The sequence below is a fragment of the Ipomoea nil genome, unplaced genomic scaffold (genome assembly GCF_001879475.1).
Source record: "Ipomoea nil cultivar Tokyo-kokei standard unplaced genomic scaffold, Asagao_1.1 scaffold2826, whole genome shotgun sequence".
Classification (NCBI taxonomy): Eukaryota; Viridiplantae; Streptophyta; class Magnoliopsida; order Solanales; family Convolvulaceae; genus Ipomoea; species Ipomoea nil.
In genome coordinates, this window is record NW_017619254.1 from 1,332,336 (window position 1) to 1,352,277 (window position 19,942).

At 35.0% G+C, this 19,942-nt stretch overlaps 2 protein-coding genes across 3 annotated transcripts; one reads left to right on the forward strand and one right to left on the reverse strand.

Moving 5' to 3' along the window:
* The first annotated feature begins 2,511 nt into the window (after positions 1 to 2,511).
* Positions 2,512 to 11,532, forward strand: LOC109159271. Of its 2 annotated transcripts, XM_019307373.1 has the most exons (14): positions 2,512 to 2,665; positions 2,942 to 3,046; positions 3,558 to 3,698; positions 4,697 to 5,692; positions 5,967 to 6,048; positions 6,139 to 6,209; positions 7,177 to 8,137; positions 8,219 to 8,511; positions 8,605 to 8,711; positions 9,509 to 9,659; positions 10,460 to 10,612; positions 10,725 to 10,897; positions 10,989 to 11,123; positions 11,233 to 11,532. In XM_019307373.1, the coding sequence occupies exons 1-12, from the start codon at positions 2,624 to 2,626 to the stop codon at positions 10,857 to 10,859; spliced, it is 3,237 nt and encodes a 1,078-aa protein (XP_019162918.1). In that variant the 5' UTR covers positions 2,512 to 2,623; the 3' UTR covers positions 10,860 to 10,897; positions 10,989 to 11,123; positions 11,233 to 11,532. The 2 variants fall into 2 exon arrangements, with proteins under 2 accessions (XP_019162918.1, XP_019162919.1); XM_019307374.1 differs by lacking the exons at positions 10,989 to 11,123; positions 11,233 to 11,532 and having other exon boundaries at positions 10,729 to 10,816.
* A 3,892-nt stretch (positions 11,533 to 15,424) lies between these two features.
* LOC109159272 (ribonuclease 3-like protein 3) lies at positions 15,425 to 17,573 on the reverse strand. The gene is made up of 3 exons (XM_019307375.1): positions 17,015 to 17,573; positions 15,882 to 16,028; positions 15,425 to 15,769 (listed from the first exon to the last, which is right to left on the reverse strand). Exons 1-3 carry the CDS (start codon positions 17,498 to 17,500, stop codon positions 15,491 to 15,493), a joined length of 912 nt encoding a protein of 303 aa, XP_019162920.1. The 5' UTR covers positions 17,501 to 17,573; the 3' UTR covers positions 15,425 to 15,490.
* Positions 17,574 to 19,942: the final 2,369 nt, after the last annotated feature.

The following is a 19,942-nucleotide window of genomic DNA, read 5'->3' on the forward strand; positions in this document are numbered from 1 at the left end:
TCCGTGCGTCGCACGAAATGAATTTGTTATATTATTTTAAGAATATTTGGATTGATATAACAATGGATGCAGATTTAGGAGAGCAAAAATCTAATTTGAAGAAATATGTGTGCATATTATTTTAAATTTGGGTCCAAAACCTAAATTTCTAGTTTTACCCTTCATTTTAACACCAACTTATCACCAAAGCTAACGGATGACCATTTTGGCTTAGAATTCAAAAGTCGGAAGCCTACTTTGAGAAAAGAGTAAATACCCAAAATGGTCCATCGACTATAGCTAAATTCACAAATTGGTCCTCGACTTTCAATTTCAACCAATTAAGTCCTTAACTTTGTAATTTTGACACGATTTGATCCTCCATTTATTTGACCGTTTGTTGACCGTGATTAACGATCTCCAGAAGAACCTTCAGCTCTTGTCGGAGCACGTGGAGGCCTCCAGGATGACGTTGCACTGGTTCGGAAACACGTCGTCTTCTTCGCTCTAGTACGAACTCAACTACATTGAATCCAAAGGGAGGATGAAGAAAGACGACCAGATTTGGTAGATTGCTTTCGGCAGTGGATTCAAATGTAACAGTGCGGTATGGAAATGCAACCAGAACCTTAAAAAACCGACGATACATTTTTTTTTTGGTGCCAAAGGTAGATGGCTCGGGGCCCTTGCCCTTTCGCCATACATTTTTTGTTGACCCTCACCCTTTCGCCATACATTACTTGGCTTGGGGTTCGTTTCTGCGCAGTGGATCGACGCGGAACCGGCCATTCAGACTCACCTACCCTTTCTGACCATGGCGACCCTCTCCCTCACCCACTGTCTTAGTTCCGTCGTGGTGCGATATGTTGGTGGATGACCCCTCGACCCTTAGTTGTGGCCCTAACCTCTGCAAGATAGTCATCATCTCGCCCAACCGTTCCAAAGACGCGCATATAAGTGGTCGGTCAATGTCTGACAGAGTCGCCTACTTGAACTCCTTCCCCTTGGCAATTCACCTCTCTTACCATGGAGCGATATTGAGTTTCAGGGTGACCATGTGGTGGCATGGGTCGCATTATGATGTTGGGTCCTCTCTCGTCGTGACGATATCACTCCATCCTCCTGCACAGATGTCTGGGGCACTTGACCTTGAATCCTGGCCACCAATGGGTGCCATCGCTGCCTGCTGAATGGCCTAGGGCGTCACATGGAGATCCACAGTCGGTGCTTGGGCTCTTGCTGCCCTCCACCACGATTGTTGTTGAGCTTGTCGTGAAGGTCACACAAGTTTGTCGGTCAAGCGTCCATGCTATCGTTGCTATTGCCGTTATGGTTTAAGCCACGAGAACCATGTGAGCCACTTGATCTAGATTGTGTCATATCTTCAAGCTTGTTAATGAGAGATAAATACGTGTGTATTAGCCTGCTTGAGAGTTGATCTCATGCTCTCAACAAGAGCACCACTAACGGTAAATAAGCTACTTGAATAATTATGGAAAGTAATTTTGTATTGTTGAGTCTGAGTACAAGATTTTTCACTTTGTCCCCCCTCTTGCTAAATGGGGTCAGTTTTATAATAGGCATTAGCTAACGGTTACAAGGCTACCTAATAACTACAACGACTCCTCTCAATATGTCCATGCTCCATAGTAATTGAGGCGCTCTCATCCATAAGTGTGCTGGCCCTACATACCTCTTATTATTTTATGAAGCAATGCTCTTAATAATTAAATGCATGAGCTCTCCTTTAAGTGTATTATATTGTTGCACCTCCTTTGACTATGATCGCCTTCATTGCTCTAACGTCTTAAACCAATAGCGTCGGATCAGGTCAGGTGCATTGTCCAAGTATCATGTCAATTAGTGTTTGGAGAATACTTATACTATTGACCATAGTTTGCGTAGGAAGATGGGCTCTTAATACATTATCAGTTGTAGTAGAGTCTCATGTATTATTCAATTGCAATACGCGCCTTCACAACAATGCGTCCGCATCTGTAAAATTGCACATAAATTTAGGATCAAAAAATAAATTAACATTTAGAACTGAATAGACTGAATTGCCATTATATTTAACGCACTTTAAATATGTTTGTTGACAATATACAAAAAGTGATTATGTCACAATGGTAATAGAATCAATATGAGATGTTTTGAAAAAAAAAAGACTAAAAATGAAATATCATATATAAATGTAGGACAAAAATAAAATTAACTATTTATTTTAACATATAATCTACTAAAAATAACACATGTAATACAACCTTTGCATGTCGTGGCATGTTGTATGTGGTCTAATTATTCAACTTGCAATTTCTATTTTTATATGAATAAAATATTTAAACTTGAACATATTCTTGATTGAAAAATAAAAATAGGATTTAAAAATTTAAAACAATTTATTGTTACTAAACAAACCTTACACATGCAATTTACAAGAAGCGCCAATACGAACTGTTCGGCTGTTCGTTTTTTTTTTTTTTTTTTTTTAAATAATAATAAAATTTAGGCGCCAATGAATATATCCGGCGCGCGAAAACGTACGCTCGAGCACCCACAACACTTTCCCATTTTTGAAACTCTCTTTCTCTCAGGGTGAGGTGAAGAGCATAGTAGCAGAGAGCGATACCCGTAATTCAATTTCATGGGAAGCTTGTTAGGGTTTCGTCCCCCTCAATTCTCAGAGGTAAGACCGTTTCTTTCTCCATTAATTTGATACAATGTGCCTGGAGATCAATGCAACCGAATGCCCTCCGTTGAAACAAAATATTCTTAAATTATTGTTTAATTGGTGCGGAAAGCTGATTTTCAAGTTTTGGAATTTTATAATTACTTCGCGTATCATTGAGAAGTTGATAGGAGTTGATCAGACAAAAAAAAAAAAGTAGAAGAGAGGAGAAATTTGGGTATTCTAGTAACTGCAACTAATGAAGTATTGAAGTTTTGTGAATGTCTGGTACAGGATGGCGCTTGGCTACCTTGTTGGCTTCAACCAGAGGACAATGGAGTTGAAACATCTGATGAGGGGTCCGAGGGAGGGCAATCTTCCTCTGAGCAATGTGTTGAGGTAGCACTTTGAACCATTTATTTTGTAAGCTGAATGTTATGCTTATTATTTTTTGAGGTAAGTGTTGAAAAAAGAGAGAGAACTAATAGCATTATAGGATTTTTGGTTTGATAAATGATATGAAGGGTGCTATTTCAGTATGTTTTGTTGCCTCAAAGTCAGAAAATAGGGATCCTCTGAATGCTCAAGTTATAAATATATTGCAATTTATAATCTAAATACATCAGGAATGCATCAACATCTTGTCAAGGTTCCCTATAGGTCTTGACTCCCAAAATTGCAGGATGGTTGCATCTTGTGCCCTGTAGTATCATTTAATCACCTTTTGATAACTTCTCTTTACATATTTTATTATAAAGGCTATATGCTAGGGTTACTCCTTGTTGTATTTATGCTTAAATAAAAATAACTCTTAGCTGAGTTAGCTCCTATCTGATTTAAAAATGTGTTCCTTTCCTCCCTAGATCTATGGCAAGAGGTACTTATATGGTAATACTTCTATGTTATACAGGAATATCATAATTTTCGGAAAAATATCAGCAATGTCAGTGCTGGTCAACTGTCAGGGGAGGAAGTTGGATATAAGAGTTGCCATTTATACTTATCTGGAGATGACAGTTCACTGCTTAGTTTCACTCCATCCATTGATAATGTAAGTCTGTACTTGCTTTATGGACAAGATTATCCTTGAATTGCATTGAACATATTGTGTCCTTTTTCAATGCATATTATATCTTGACTGTAGATTTATGGTTGATAATGTATTGGGTGTGATGTAGCTCTGGACTAGTCCGAACACTAAAATAATGTTGATAGGGGCTGCTTTAGAGTTTTTAGGAGCTTAAACAAATTTGGTCTTTCTTTATTCTTACATCAACATTTCTCTTGTAAAAGGAACTGGACTTTTATTTATTTGTGTCAGACTGTCAGACTGTTTGGTAACTAACCATTCTCTGAGTCTAACAGTCTGGTTTCCCCATGTGTTTACCATCAACTAGGATTTATCTTTAGATTGCTTGAGAAAGTGAGATCTTAGTAATGCTTCTAATGTTTCTTGAAAAAAAGTTGTTCGTTAATTATGCTTGGTCCTCTACCATAATAATTGCTATAGAAATGCTTCTAAAATGTTTTATCATTAATACACTTAAGGTTTCTACAAATCCATTGCCAGGACTAATTGATTGCTCTATAGGATTCTCTGGTGAAAGATCATGATCCATCATGGACAATGGCAGATGCCTAAGTAGCCATAGCAACAACCATTGACTCATTGAAACTGAATTTATGGTTAGAACAGCCTTAAGCTTCTCTTATAGAGTTATAGTTAGGAAAGTTCGGGGAGAGGATGGATCTTTTATCTTGAAGCTAGTAGAAAAGAAGATTAAAATTTTACCTGTAAAGAAACCTTCTTAGATTGGATGACCATATCTGGACAAACAGCTAATTCTGGGAAGATCAGGAATGATCTAAAAATTCAAATTTGGCATCAAAAGTTTGGTCTTACCTTAAGAAGCCATATCCTTCTTTGGGGGCATTAGGGTGGGAACTGGGAATAGAGAGTAACATTTCTTTATTGCACACTTGTATACTAGATTGTTATGTTTTTCATCAGTCTGTTCTATTTTAACATGTGTGACCTCTTTTTTGAAGGTGGTTCAATTTCATCTTCATCTATCACTGGGTTGTAATTCAGAGGACATGCCAAATTCATCTAATGATACATCCCAGGTGGAGAGAAATGAAATAAACTGTAATATAAATGTGCAACGTTTTGAAGTTTCAGGAGAACCAGAAGTAAAGGCCAGTCAATTATATATGGATCACAACATCGATGTAATTAACTGTTCTCTAATTCCTGAACTTGGAGGAACAGATGAAGATAAGAGATTAAAGGGGCTTGAAGAAAATGCCAGACCATTAGATGTTGAACAAATGTTTGAAGCTAGTCAATTAAATGTGGACCAAAATATTGATGTAATTAACTGTTCTTTAGTTCCTGAATGTGCTGGAACAGATAAAGATAAGAACTCAAAGGTTCTTGAGAAAAATACCAGACTATTAGAAGTTGAGCAAATGAATGATGCAGTTGAAATGTCTATCTCAGCTTCTGAAGCACTGGTAATTCATGAAGTTTTGAGAACTATGTCCTGTTCAAAATCTTTGCCAGCTGCAGCTGTGTTGGAAGCTGCACTTCAGGTGAAACAAGCTCGTTTAGAAGTCTGGAAAGAGTCTGATGAGACCTACTGCAATTGGTTAACTAAGGAAATTAGTGAAACTGATTTTCAGTCTCAGTCAGAAGATCTAAATATGGAAGATACAGATCATGATGTGGGCATATCTGCCTCTCAATATAGTTTACAAGGTGATCACTTAAGTGTTTCTCAAGTTAAAGACACTCTTGACTCTGAAAACTGTGGATGTGATGGAAAATCAAAATCTGAGGAAGTTCTGCCACCTAATATTAGCCATCCTCAATGTATTGATAATTTTGTAAACCAAGAGAATGATCTGCAGTTGGAACAGAGCATCATAATTGAATCTTCTCATACTGACTGGCAAAATAAAGTGATCAAGGAGTCATCTATGGGGCTGGATACCACCAGCATATTATGTGACAACAATCCCATGCTGCATCTTTTAGGGAAAGTAAGTCCTAATGTTTCAGCTAAATTAGAAGTTAGATTGCTGGTGATTTTGATTGAATTAACCACAGAACATATTTGCTACTCAATCTACTTAGCTTTCTCAGGAATAAATAGTTATAACACTTCATCTGCCATTATGTCATTTAAATGATTGCATTATCCATTGAAGAAATTATAGTTTGTCTTTTGTGTGTGTGTGTGTGTGTTTTTTTTTTTTTTAATTTATATATATTTGCAACAACAATGTAACTAATTCCACTTCCTTTCCTATATAGACAGTAGAACATAATCCTGAGGAACATCATTCTTTGCAAGCTACAGTTGAGTCTCCTATTGCAAAGAGTTTTGAAATTGCTGGTGATGCTGCAATCTCTATGCCCAATATTTCTTTAGCATCCTTTATTGAAAGAATGTTAGCATGATTCTCTCTTCACTTTCTTTCCTTAGGACAATTGTATGGAGTATCAAATACAGTTCCAAACAGATTTCAGAGTCGCTGGTTTGGAGGTTGGACTGGCGTAAGTACTGCACTTTTATCTTTCCTATCACCGTGTTCCATGTTATTTACAATGACTGCATATTTCATTAGAAATGTGAAATCAATAATTTGAAGATGAAGAAAGCTACTTATACTGCATGATATTTCTATGATTTTATTTTTTTGCCTTCTTTTTAAAAGATAATTAGAACTTGATTTTGCTCTGATAGAAATATGAATTTTCCTCCCCCTTCTCCTATATGTATATTGTAGTTCATAATCTTCAATTGCATTTCAATTATTAAATTCAATTGTCTAAACATTAATACCAGATGTAATTTTCTTAGGAAATTGGAGAGATGTTTCTAAGTATTTATTGAATTAATATACTAATTTTCATGAACTTAGGATTTTGGCTTTGAAGGCTGTATGCCACTTGCTTTTATCTTAAGTGCACATGCTTGTATATTGCTTGTTCACTTCTCTTAATTTGACCAATATATTACTAACAGCTTACTCGGATATTATTTTCATAAAGTGTGAAAGAAATTTTTTTTAGGCTTCATATGGTATGGTAGAAACACAAAAACATGGGAGTGGAATGTGGAATGAACCTTGGGAAGGATTGCCAAAGGATACTGACACACACACACACACACACGATCCACAAAAAAAAGAAGAAAAGTCTTAATCCCGTTATGTGGCAGCCACTATTTCTTCAATCTAGTAAAAGAAGAAATTTGCATAGAATGGAGTGGGAATTCCGCAAGAATCACGAGTAGATGAACATATACACAGGAAAGGAACTGGAGTTTTGGACCACATTTATGATTCCAACCTGATTCTTGTGTACAATAGACGGCCTTTAGCTTTTATTTCTTCAGTTTTGCATTAGTTATTGTGAATAGACTGTGGTGAATGTTTAATATAAAAATCAGTTTGTCTACCTATTTTTAGTTGATGGTCCTCATTTATTTATTTTATGAAGTTATTCCTCCACTTTCCAGGACACAAGCTTCTCCATTCCAATGGGACACAATAATAATAAAATCATAGGTGAACCTTTTGTTCGCGAGACAAGCTATTTGTCCGAATCAGCAGATATTGCTCCAGATGAAAACTCCTTTGTGGGACCAAAACAGGACGATAGGGCCAATTTTGCTTCTCAATCAACCATACCTTCTGAAGGTTTATATATGGCGGGGAATAACAGAGTATTTCCCTCTCAGGATGTCTTTATATCTTCAAGTCCATCCTTTGTTGATCCACTTTGCTCTGTTGTTCCTTGCAGTATTCCATCCCAAAATATGCCTTCTCCTTTAGCATTGTGTGATGAACAGGTTAATATGGAAAAGTGCTTCATTCCTGGTACTGAAAATGTTATAGAAAGTGCTTCATTACTGGAAAAGTGCATTCTGGACAACAAGGCTCTTCCGGCACAACTTTCCATTTCAGAGGCTAGTGCTGATAGATCAGAGCATCCTGTTCGTAGGAAATTGACCTCACTTAGAAGTTTTAGCATGATACTGCCTGGAAATGGGTCATTATTAGAGAAAGGAAGTCGCAATAAAACATTTCTTCTGGAAAGGAGTGATACATTGCAATATTTGCCACAGCAAAACCTATATGGTTCAGCAAACAATGCGCATGAATTACCATCTGGCCGTCAAGAAGAAACAAATTCACACCTTATGTTGAAGTCCAAGACAAAAGGACCTATGCAGCATTCAAATTGTTTTCCATCTGACTATACTGCAGAAGCAAATAGAAAACAGATGGAAGGAGGTGAAACTTTAGCAGGGATTGCACCAAACCTGAACCTCCTGAAGCTACATTCTATACATGAACATCAAAATACTGCTTCACTAGGAACAAGAAAGCGTGTTCGGTTTGCGGAAACTGAAACTAAGGCTCCACACAGAGAAAAACGACAAAAGCAACAGATAACATCCTACACTCGTAACACTCGTAAGAGTTACAAACATGTTTTTGGTTTTTAAGTACAAAACATAAAGAAGGATGTACATTTCATTGTTTATATACTTGCAGGCCATACTATGACAGCTGCCAAATGTTTGAGACTTTCAAATTCAGAGTCAAGAGCTCAAAATCTTAAAGGGTGTCTAACTAATTGTCAAGGCAAGTTTGAGAAGAAATTGTTATTCCAATCTATGAAGTTCTTGCTTACTGGATTTCCAAAGCAGAAGGAAAAAAGAATTGAAGACCTGATTAGGAAGTATGGTGGAACAGTGCTCTCTGATATCCCTTCTTCAGAAAACCAGAGAAAGAGGAGTTCAAGACTTAGAGCTCAGGGGCTTCCTGTTGTTTTGTGTTCAAAGAAGGTTAGTCATGGGGAACTGAACAAACTTCCTTATGATGATTACAATTTGGATGGTCTTAAATTGATCTTAGATGATTGTTTGATGTTGTATCAGTTACAAACATTGAAGTTCTTATACGGCTGTGCAGTAAGTGCCATGATGGTAAAAGCTAAATGGCTCACTGATTCAATTGTAGCAAGCTCCCTCTTACCACCTGAACGGTATGTCCTATTAATGTGTAAATCTATGTTTGATATTAATGAGTTTTTGCTCAGAGTAAAGTCCTGAATTCATAATCTCAGGTATAAGTTTGGACTCCTATTAAATTTGAGCTGAAAAATTTAATCCTTTGAAGAAAGAGTGATGAAATTAAAATAGAAGGGATTTGAGAATTTCTGCCATATAGCTTCTTTAAACAAGGTATCAACCTTCTGACCTACTGTGTAAGAAGTCAGTGACTTAAACTTCATGGAACTTAATGGCTTTTTCTATCAGTTTTAAATATGAACCTTGTTTTCATAAATTTCGATTTTGGCATTTTCCCTCTCTTGTACTCACAGAGGATACTTTTCCCCATGAAATTTGCCACTGGGTATTCAAACATGAGAGGCAATAAAGTTGGGTTGTCCACTGCAAACTTATTTCCATGTGATATAATGAATCTGCTTCTGTTGGAAATGCAGTTTATGTATAGATATCACATTCTTGATGGCTTCTAAAGTTTAGATGAACTTTACCAGATATAAGTAAAAGTTTAGGATATTTTTCGACAATTGTTTATCAGAAAGTCTTTAATGCACTCAAAATATTAATGGCTGTCTGGCTGGTTAACTATTCATTTAAGATAAGTTTTATATGGATTTTATTTTGCTTGTCATAGTACTTGTTGTTCAACTTCATACAGCAGAAGAAGCATTGATAATGGTGCTTTTCATGCATATTTCTTGACACATTCTCCACCTTCTTATAACTAGTTTATTTCACTGCCATTTTGACCCTATGCTAATTTTGTTTTCAGATATATGATTCTACAAAAATATATTGGTGAAGGGTCTATGCAAACTGAAATTCCTGTCAAACACAGTAGCTCTAACTCTATCTTTGATGGTGTTGGCATTATGCTTCATGGTGCAAAAATTTTTTGCGCTGAAATGGCAAAAATAGTCAAGGTAATGACCTGCTTTCTTTATCTTTATTTGAAGGATGACTTTTATTTATGTATACTATTTTTTTTTTTTCCAGATGCTAATTTCTCTCAGTCGACTATTCTCATGGTTTTAATATCTAAAGTGGGGGGGTTTGTCTTTTTTATAAAACTTGTGGTAATGTAAACAATTCCCGCAGCAAAGTACTTAGCTACACCTTTTACATTGGAGTCTATTGACTCCATATAATTCCAATATTGTGATATATGTAATAGAGAGCTTAAACAGATCTTCGAAAGTAGCTCAGCGATGTTGTAGGATTGGTTATTAATAGCTTCTGGTTAGCTTGCACCAAAGATGTCAGTAGTTTATTTCCTTTGATAAAGCTGATAGGGATCCCCCCATGCTCTTCCCTCCCCCCCCCCCAAACACACACCTTACGTGCTGCTCTTGCTTTAGTAAGAAAGGTAGTTCAGATCAAATTTGTATTTTTTGAAACTTGAAAGGTCATTTACTGATATGTTAACCAACTAAAATTTCATCGTGGTGACAAATTGTATTTTCTTCTCATCAAGCTTTTTAATGGTTCCAATGTTTTTGGTGCACTTGTATTTGCTGCAAAAATTTTGAGTATTTTTAGCTAAAAGTTGTTTCTAATAGTGCCTCACTAAGCACTCATCAGGATATACATTTGTCAGGAAGTTATGAAAACTGCCATAATTTATGTTCAACTGCATGCAGCTGTATATTCTGTTGCTTTATTTTATGATAGCAAAGTTGAATATATTGATTTGGAACTTCCTTTATCCTTCTCAACTGGTCAGCATGGTGGTGCAAGAGTTTTCAAAACGCTCCAGAACTTAGTGTTAAGTCTTGATGCTGCAAAGATTACCATTGGGGTTGTTGTGACTGAAGATGGCAGCTGGGAGTCAAGACACTTGAAGAAGTGCACCTTAGAGAAGAAAATACCTATCATGGTCAGTAGTTTGATTTTCTAATTTGGTTCTTTTGTTAAGGATCAAGTTATTAAGATCTGTTTGATAAAAGTGATATCTCGACCTACTGATAATTATGAAATTTCTGATGCAGCCAGTTAACTGGATAGTAAATAGTTTACATGCACAGAAGCTTCTTCCCTTTACAGAAAAGGACAATACTTTCTATTCACATTCCGTTGAGCTTCCAGATACTTCTGGTTCAATTGAATGTAGTCAAGAAATTTAAGTGTTCTTGTTGCATATCCACTAATGAAGAGCTTCGTTGTAAGTATTTCTTGTATGAAGTTGTTAAATGCAAAGAAAAATTGACACAATATTTTAAGTCATTTATACAGTGTCATGAATATGACCTCAGGTACCATCTTTGAGGCCCTTCTGAGCTCCTTAATTGCACCATTGTTTGGTAACCTCAAGAGCAATCTTTGGAGACTGCACTTTAGTTGTGGCGAACAAGCTACATCAACGTGAAATGATAGTTCATGTTCTTCTGGTAAGTTAAACACGACGTTCCTCTTTTCTATGTTTGGTTCATTCACAACCCCAGTTACTGCAATTTGAGTAATGAATCCGGTACATCTCAGTACAATATTCGAGTGCAGATTCAACTGCAGAAACCGAACCTGCTGTAGCATAAGATTGTGCAAAAGGAAGGAATTTGGATCAAGAAATTAACAATTTTCAATTGGCAAAACATGCCTGGAATAACGAGTGTTGGTTCTTTGGTTTTGATACCGATAGAGAAGCTTGAGCATTCTGGTAAGGGTTGCTTATTTAAAAAGCTGAATACAGGGTGTCCGCACAACACAAATGAAGTTGGCACAACTACATTCCCCTCCCTGTATAGGTTGCCCCGTTAAATAGCCGGATTCAAAAAATTATTATTATAGTTGATTGATAGATAGTGGTTTTAAATAATTTATAGTTGTAACTATGATTCTTTTTTATTTTTATTTTATTTATTTTATTTTTATTGTATTGTATTCATTATTGAGTAAGGTTTTAATAAATATATTTCTCTTCATTAAAAAAAAAAAAAAAGCACAAGACATCTCCTATTCATATTTAGAAGAATGCTTCACTTTTGTTTTAAAAAGGGTGGTTAAGTGGGTGAAATTAGTTGTGGAATTAAAATTTCACAATAAATTACAATTTTATTATTATTATACAAGTGTATTTTAATTTTTATTCACTTCTTTTCTTTCAATCATGACAATTTTATTCCTACTTACCAAAAAATAGAATTTGAATTTTCATGTTATTTTATTATTATTATTATTATTATTATTATTATTATTATTATTATTATTATTATTTTTACAGAATTACAATTTTTTTTTCTTTTAATTTTCTCATTCCAATCAAATGCCACAAGTGGGAGAAACTTTGAAGTTTGTGGGGTACGTAGAGCTAACTAGCTAAGGTTTTATGTATTTATTTATTTATTTTACAAGAGTTTAAAGATTTTGTTATAGACCATAAAGACTAAAGATACTGTAAATGGTAAAGCTCGGGAAGCTTGCTAAACTTTTAAGTTTTTGCTAAAAAGTAGAATTATTTATTTAAAATATTAGCCAATCTTCCAAAAACCAATAATAAAATAAAATTGATATGTAGGAGAGAAATACCCTCACTTATAGCTTTTAAACTTTATATCTAAAGCTTAAAATAACAAAGTATGTTCATATTTTTATAGGTTGTTTTACATGCAATAAATTAAAGGCAAAAAATTGTGTGAGATCATTTCACGGATCATTGTTAGTGAGACGGGTCATGTCAAAATCAAATGTAATACTTATATTAGAAAATATGATACTAATAAGGAATACAATTTTTATTATGAGAAAATGCAATAATACTTTTGAAGAAAAAATGTAATACTTTTACATTTTGATTTAAAAGTATTACATTTTCTCTTATAACAAATACTTACCAACATTCGGATCTATTCGGATTGTCAGAAGTTGGCGATCTATTTGGATTGTCAATTGGTTTGCAAGATGTTGGAGAACTCTTCACTGAATTATTCTTATATTGGATGTGTTCTCCATGACTGTTATAATCTAAAACGACACTTTATTAATGTGTCGTTTCATTACGTTTCTAGATCAGCGAATACGTTAGCTCATGTGTTAGTTAGAGTAGCGACTTCTCAGTCTGGTCCTAGTACTTGGTTTTTTTCTTATCCTGATGAACTTGATTGTATTCAACATTTACGTTTGAGTGATTAATAAATCTCGTTTTCCTTGATTTTCAAAAAAAAAAAAAAAAATACTTACCAACGTTATTTATAAGGAAAAATGTAATACTTTTACATCAAAATATAAATATATTACATTTGTCATAAAAAATATTACATTTTCTCTTATAAGTAACAAACATTTTATTCTTAATTAAATGTTTGTTACTCCTTGTGCGCAGTGAGCACCGGTCTAGCCTCTATGGTTCATGTTCAGTTGAGTCACCATGATTTACATCCTCCCAAATGGCAATTTATATCCTACACCATGGCGCGGCGCGCATTGCACTATGCGCCCAGATGCAAAACGACGTCGTTTTTTTTTTTTTTTGAAATTTCCCGCCCCAGTGAATGGCAGTAGTTTTTTCTTTAAAAAAAAAAAAACCGCTGTTCAAGAATGTACATAATGTTATACTAGAATACACATAATTGTATACATGAATGTACATAATTATATAACAAAATATACATACTCTTTTTAAAAGATAATACACATAATCTAACATAATACATAATAAACATAAACTTTTAACATAATACACATCAACTATTAACATAATACACACAAATTTTCTGATTCGGATGTACATAATTGTATAAAAAATGTACATAACTGTATGAACCAATACACATAACTGTATGAACAAATACACATAACTGTGTGAATAAATACACATAATCCCAGCAACTTCCTACCGCGCCTCCCAAAACGACCCCAAAACGACGTCGTTTTGGGAGGCGTGCGGCGCATAGTACTATATGCGCCGTGGCGTAGGGTATAACGATTGCTCCCAAATGCTCTGCCGGGTCGGGGTGTGGGGGGCCCTAAGGGTTGGGGTTCAGCCTTGGAAGAATAATTACGTACGGAATCAATTTGCTAAGTTTTAACTAATACAATTTCAGTACTACTAAGATAATTATAATATGCATTATGAGCTGCCCTATTAATTGCAGTCAATTTTCCCCCCTTGAATTTGCTCTTCCCTGCAAACTCACCATTCACATAGACATCATGAATCTCTCCAGTCTCCTCCCACACATCCCCATTCCACCCCTCCTTCTGTGTTGAGCATATAATACATAAAGTAAATGTGCAATTCAACTATCGACTTAAACTTTTAGTTGAGATGGATCACATGTTTTAATTTGATATAATAGTCAGTCTCATGTGAAAGGTCATGATTTCAAATCTCCGCGTCACCCGATAAAAAAGAAACTATATATGATCCATGTGTTTCCACCCCTTCTTTTGTGTTGAACATATAATATATAAAGTCAAGGTTGAAAAATCCGCTAGGCGCTCAGGGGCGCCTAGGGCACCCGTTTTTATTTTTATTTTTAAAATTTTAATTTAAAATATTTTTTTTTAAAAAAAATTATTTAAGACTTTGTAATTATAACTATTTAATTGTAAATTATATAAATATTTAAAGAATCAAAACACAACACAAAGTCACAACTCAAGTTATTATTAGAGTAACTGATTCCAAATAATTTTGTATTACATTTTTTTGGGTTTGCGACCGATTTAAACAATTTAGAGTTATTTCACTAAAAAAGGCGTTTGTTTGAGTGAAATAATCCATTTAAAAAATACAGAAAAATAACGTATCAGCAACCTAAACTCCCGCCTAGTCTGCGGCGACCTAGGGCGGCCGACCGCCTAGAACGACGATTTTGCCGAATTTCTAGGCGGCGGGCCGCCACCTAGCGCCTAGACGCGATTTTTGTAACCTTAATAAAATAAATGTGCAATTGAATATATAATATATAAAGTAAATATGCAATTCAACTATTAATTTAGACTTTTAGTTTAGATGCATCACATGCTTCAATTTTCTGGTATATGTGGTAGGCACTTTTATTCTAACTTGAGAGTCGCCCCAATGCCAATTTTTGCCAAAATTTTCAACCTCCAAAACCTTAGAACGAAACTTCTATTCTAACGTGAAAGTCGCCCCAAATTAGTCAACTAGTTCACATATTTATTTTTTCTTGTATATTATTTAAATTGATGAGAGGATGAACAATAGGCCACTAATATAAGCCCCTCTTGAATTATTAAGGTTTGATTTTTCTTAATATAATTGTGATGGCATTTTCCTTTCCTGTTCAAGTAATTAAGGTCGTGATGCATAGCATTTTCCTTATATTTTTTTAGGAGTGTTGCTAAATATCATTGTTAAGTATATCAAATCATTAATTATGATTAATAATTGTTGTGTATTAATTAGTGAATTTGTTATAATTAATTGGATACTCATTATTACCAGCCCAAAAGGTCATTACATTATTATTACATGCGATAACATTGTTACGTTGATATGTATATTATGATGTATGTGGCAAATGACCATAGGCAAACGGTGCAATACAACTATTTATTCCGTGAGTATTTGTTTTATACTTTTTCTATCTTACAGATCATGGGAGTTTGATACTATAACTTTCCCTTAAGGAAAGTCACAAAAGTGTTAACTGAGCATAAAATGCTTGATAAATTATAGAGAGAATTAGGATTATAATACTCCGTAATATATAAAAGCCAAAGAATCTGTGTACATGCATGTCTCATCATACTCACATACATACATAGCTAGATACAATATTTGAGAAGGTGTTTACTCTTTGTTACCATTTTCCAAACTCAACTTCTCCATAAGATAATTATAATAAGCATTATGAGCTGCCCTATTATGTGCAGTCAATTTTTTCCCCTTGAATTTGCTCTTTCCTGCAAACTCACCATTCACATAGACATGAATCTCTCCAGTCTCCTCCCACACATCCACTGTTTCCACTTTCCACCCTCTCTTCTGGCATATCTCGTAGAACTTGGACACCGGATGCTGTTCAAGATTCGTCGGGGTAATCATAGGCTGCAACAAACTCTTCACTATCTGTATATATATGTCATCAAACAAATAAAAAAACCAGACATTATATTAAGAACACTTGCTGTTTAGAACATCATGGTAATGACAGCCTAGGATCGAGAAGAGCAGAACGAACCGGCCATGTTGTGTCCGTTGAGCAGCCTGAGTCGATGTATACTGCTCCCAACAATGACTCAACTATGTCTGCTAGGGCCTTGGGAGGATCGATTAGCCCTGCTGAATGAAAGGGGTACTCTGATGCAGCCTTTTTAAAGGTGTTAACCTATAATGATTCAATATTTAGAGTTAGAGAAGATGAAGTTGGGATTCATAACCCCAGGCCAGGCTGCCATCCATGAATCAATGACATAATTAAGTGTTGTTTCTGGAAGATGGTACATGATAAATTTTCTGGTGGCCTGGGATTCATGCATATAACCCCATCTAGCTAGGATTCAATCAAAAGTTCATGACATTTTGGTCTTTTGGAAGATCATACATTATATACATGTGGGGTTCATAACCCCATCTAAGATTCCATGACATCTGATCTTGTTTTGGGAAGATCTATCATACACACAGGCCAGGTGATTAGATTGTGAACCTAAATTACTTAATTAAAACATTAATTAATATCTTAACAAATTAAACAAGCAAAAACCCAAGGTGTTATTATGCCTAAAGGCTATACATCCATAACCCAAAAATTGTATCTAGCTATTTTCAGATGCACAATACATTTACACACACACAAAGATAAATATGAAGAAAAATGATTGGATATCTCGTGATAAGTGTTATGTATAGTACTATTTAGATACCCATAACTTTGTCAAGCTTATCTCAATCAAATTTTTTTCATTGAAGTCTTAATCAATATGAAATACCTAACTATAGAATAAACACATAATATTTTTAAAACACCTATAATTTTTACTTAGCCTACAACATGCACTATCCGTGAGATATGCATTGCATAAACCCTGCCTTATAACTACAAAGTGTTAAATTCATAAGTCCACGGTTACGTTGCAGGTTTGATCAATGATCAATGGGTGATAATAATGAAATTACAAGAGGGCAAGTCCAAACCTTAGACTTTGTGACTTTGTCTATGTGGAGTGTAGACCTAGAAAATTATAATATTATTCTTACGTTGTAGCTTTGTGTTGGAATATTTTAAGGACAAATTAAATTGAATAAACAAGAAAGAAGCAATTAAGTAGACAATGAAAAATTAAATTGACAAATTAATTAAAATGGACTTACTTGACCCTCAAGAAGGGGCTTCCTATGGCGTAAATACTTGTGCAAATTATATTTGATAGCCACGCGCGCTAACTTCTCGGTATCGACGTTAAAGGCGCGTAGGGGAGTCAACTTCCCCGGCGGGAGCTCCGGGTAGAGAAAATAATGCTCCTTCGTGATCAACATATTCAACACCGAATCTCCCATGTATTCCAACCTCTCGTACGACCACGAACACTCGCTCCGGTACGATGAATGCGTGAAGGCTTGTCGCAGCAACTTCGGATCGTTGAATTTGTAACCTATGATTTCCTCCACCTCTTCTAGATTGTTCTTCCAAGCCTCCTCCTCCTCCTCGTCTTTCTCGCCGCCGCCGCGGCTTGCGGCGGAGGCGGCTACTTGTAGCTTCTCTTCGGCGACTACTGTTTCGTCTTCACCGGATGATTGAAGCCCTAGAGAAGAGTCGTCGACGGGAGCTTCTTCTCGTTTGAGTTCTTGTGCCTCCATGGAAGACAACCTCGTTCTCGCAGAAAGACTGTAGAAGACTAGAGAAGTTACGTTGAGTTTTCAGGATTCTGGTTTCGGGTATTGTCGTGAACGAACTTCTCATGTCATATAGAGTTTATTTATAGGGTAGGCGGCGAGCATGGGGACAAATTTATATAATTAAACATTGATTATTTGCAATTTGCTAAATTTTCCAAAAAGGAAAGCGTGTATATATAATTTGCAATTTTTCAAATTTCAAATAATAATTATTATGTTAACTTTTTTACTGTGATTAAATTTAAGAAAATCTAAAACAATAAATAAAATTTTAAAATACTTGGGGATCGGATGTTTGGTAATATTGAAATCATAATTATGATTGGAGTAGGTTTTAAGAACAACAATCTTTTTGTTTGATTTGATAGTAAATCCAAAGCTAAAACATAAAGACTAAAATCCTAAATAGTAAAAAGTAAATTTTTGGACCAAATTTAAAAAATTAAATTACAAATTTTAAAAGGTGAAATCCCTGAGTGCAATTAACGTTCACATTCCGTGCAATTAATGATATCGTTAGGTGCATTTTCGTGCAATTAGTGATATCATTAGGTGCATTTTTATACTATTGTTGGGTATACTTTTTATAATTATTAAAAAAATTTAAAGCAGAGTTCATTTGATAAGAGGAGGTGTTTTAGGGTTAATGACAGAAATAGGTAAAAAATAAAAAAAAAAATTGACAAAAATAAAAAGCTTTCGAAAGTTGGACAAAAATAGGTAAAATTGACTTGCCAAATGCATTTCTTGTAATCTAGGTATGTATACACTACGAGACATGCAAGTCCCACTTGCGTGTCTCCTTTACCGACAAACTGTCGTTGGTTAGGAGAGACGCAAGTGAGACTTGCGTGACTCAGTACAGCAGGGAGGGACTCTCATTTGCCTTATAAAAAAAACACTCTGCCCAGGAGGATTGTAGAAGCATATCCCCAAGCTTTGCAACCAAAGGGGAGGGCTATGTGAAGGTTTGAATCAAAATATATTATTGAAAGAAAAATACAGCAGAATATATAGAGCTATACACCAAAATTTTAAGGGGACTAAGGGGTGCTGGAATAATAATTTCTTCGTCTTTATCATTGGGTATTAGTTGGGTGTCGACTACGTCGGGTGTGCCCGGCTTCTTCTCCCATTTGAATGGAACTTTGTCCTTCGACTCTCCAGCAGTAAACGTTGGACGACCGCCCTGCACCTGACTCTGCCGCCTCAAGTAGTACAACTCCTCTCCTTTCCTTGCTTTATTTTGGTAATCATCACCTTCTGGACCATTTTTGACATCCATTATCTAAAAACATAATAAGCTTCAATCCAAGTTATACCCCTGGTTTATGTCCGTTATTTCTGTTAAATTTTTTTGTACCTTATGCTATAAAAGTTGTACTACATAAATTTTTGGACAAAAATATCCCTACAGTTATAACTTCTGTTATCTTTCTACATTATTATTACCATGTACATGCATACATAATATTATTTCTTACACATCCTTCCATGGTAAGTTGTAATTCATTTAGGTTTTAATTAAAATGTTACCATAGTTATATTTAATAATTTATCATTTCTATAATTTTTACCTAAAAAATATTAATATGAATTATACAATTATACACACACACACACACACACACACACACACACACACACAATTATTTTTTAATATAACTAAGATTTTAATATTTAGTTTTAATATTGGGCATATATTTTTTGCGCATCGCGGATATAAAATACTAGTATTATATATATTTTTCAATTCCCGCTCGTTATGACTTGTGGCAGTGGCCAGCATCTGGCGATGCCCACTTCAGCCCTTGCTTGGTTGTGCACATCCAAAAATTCTTGGGCAGATTGTTTTTTTTTTTTTTTTTTCCAAAAGGCAAAGGAGAGACGCAAGTGGGACTTGCGTCTCTCCTGCCATACTGAGAGACATAGGTCTCACTTGCATCTCTCCTGACCGGCGAAAGTTTGCCGTACGTAGACTACAAGAAACGCATTTGGCAAATGAATTTTAACTATTTTTGTCCAATTTTTAAAAGTTTTCTATCTTTATCAAAAAAAAAAAAAAAAAATTTAATCTATTTCTGTCATTAACCCGGTGTTTTCATTTTGGGTGTGAATGTGTCTCCAAAGATTACAATTGGGTGTTGCTATTTGCACCACCCTTTGACTAAAATGAAGTATAAAGTACATTGAAAGTATAAAAAGGTGGTAATTTATAATAAATACATAGGTGGTGCAATTGGGTGTTGCTATTTGCACCACCCATTTGGCTATTTGCACCACCTTAATAAAACTGCATTTATTGGATTTAAGTAATAATTAATTAATTCAAAATGTAATTCATTAAAATTAAAAAAAAAAAAAAAACAATGAAACGTCGCCTTCTCCGGTGAGAAGGCAGCC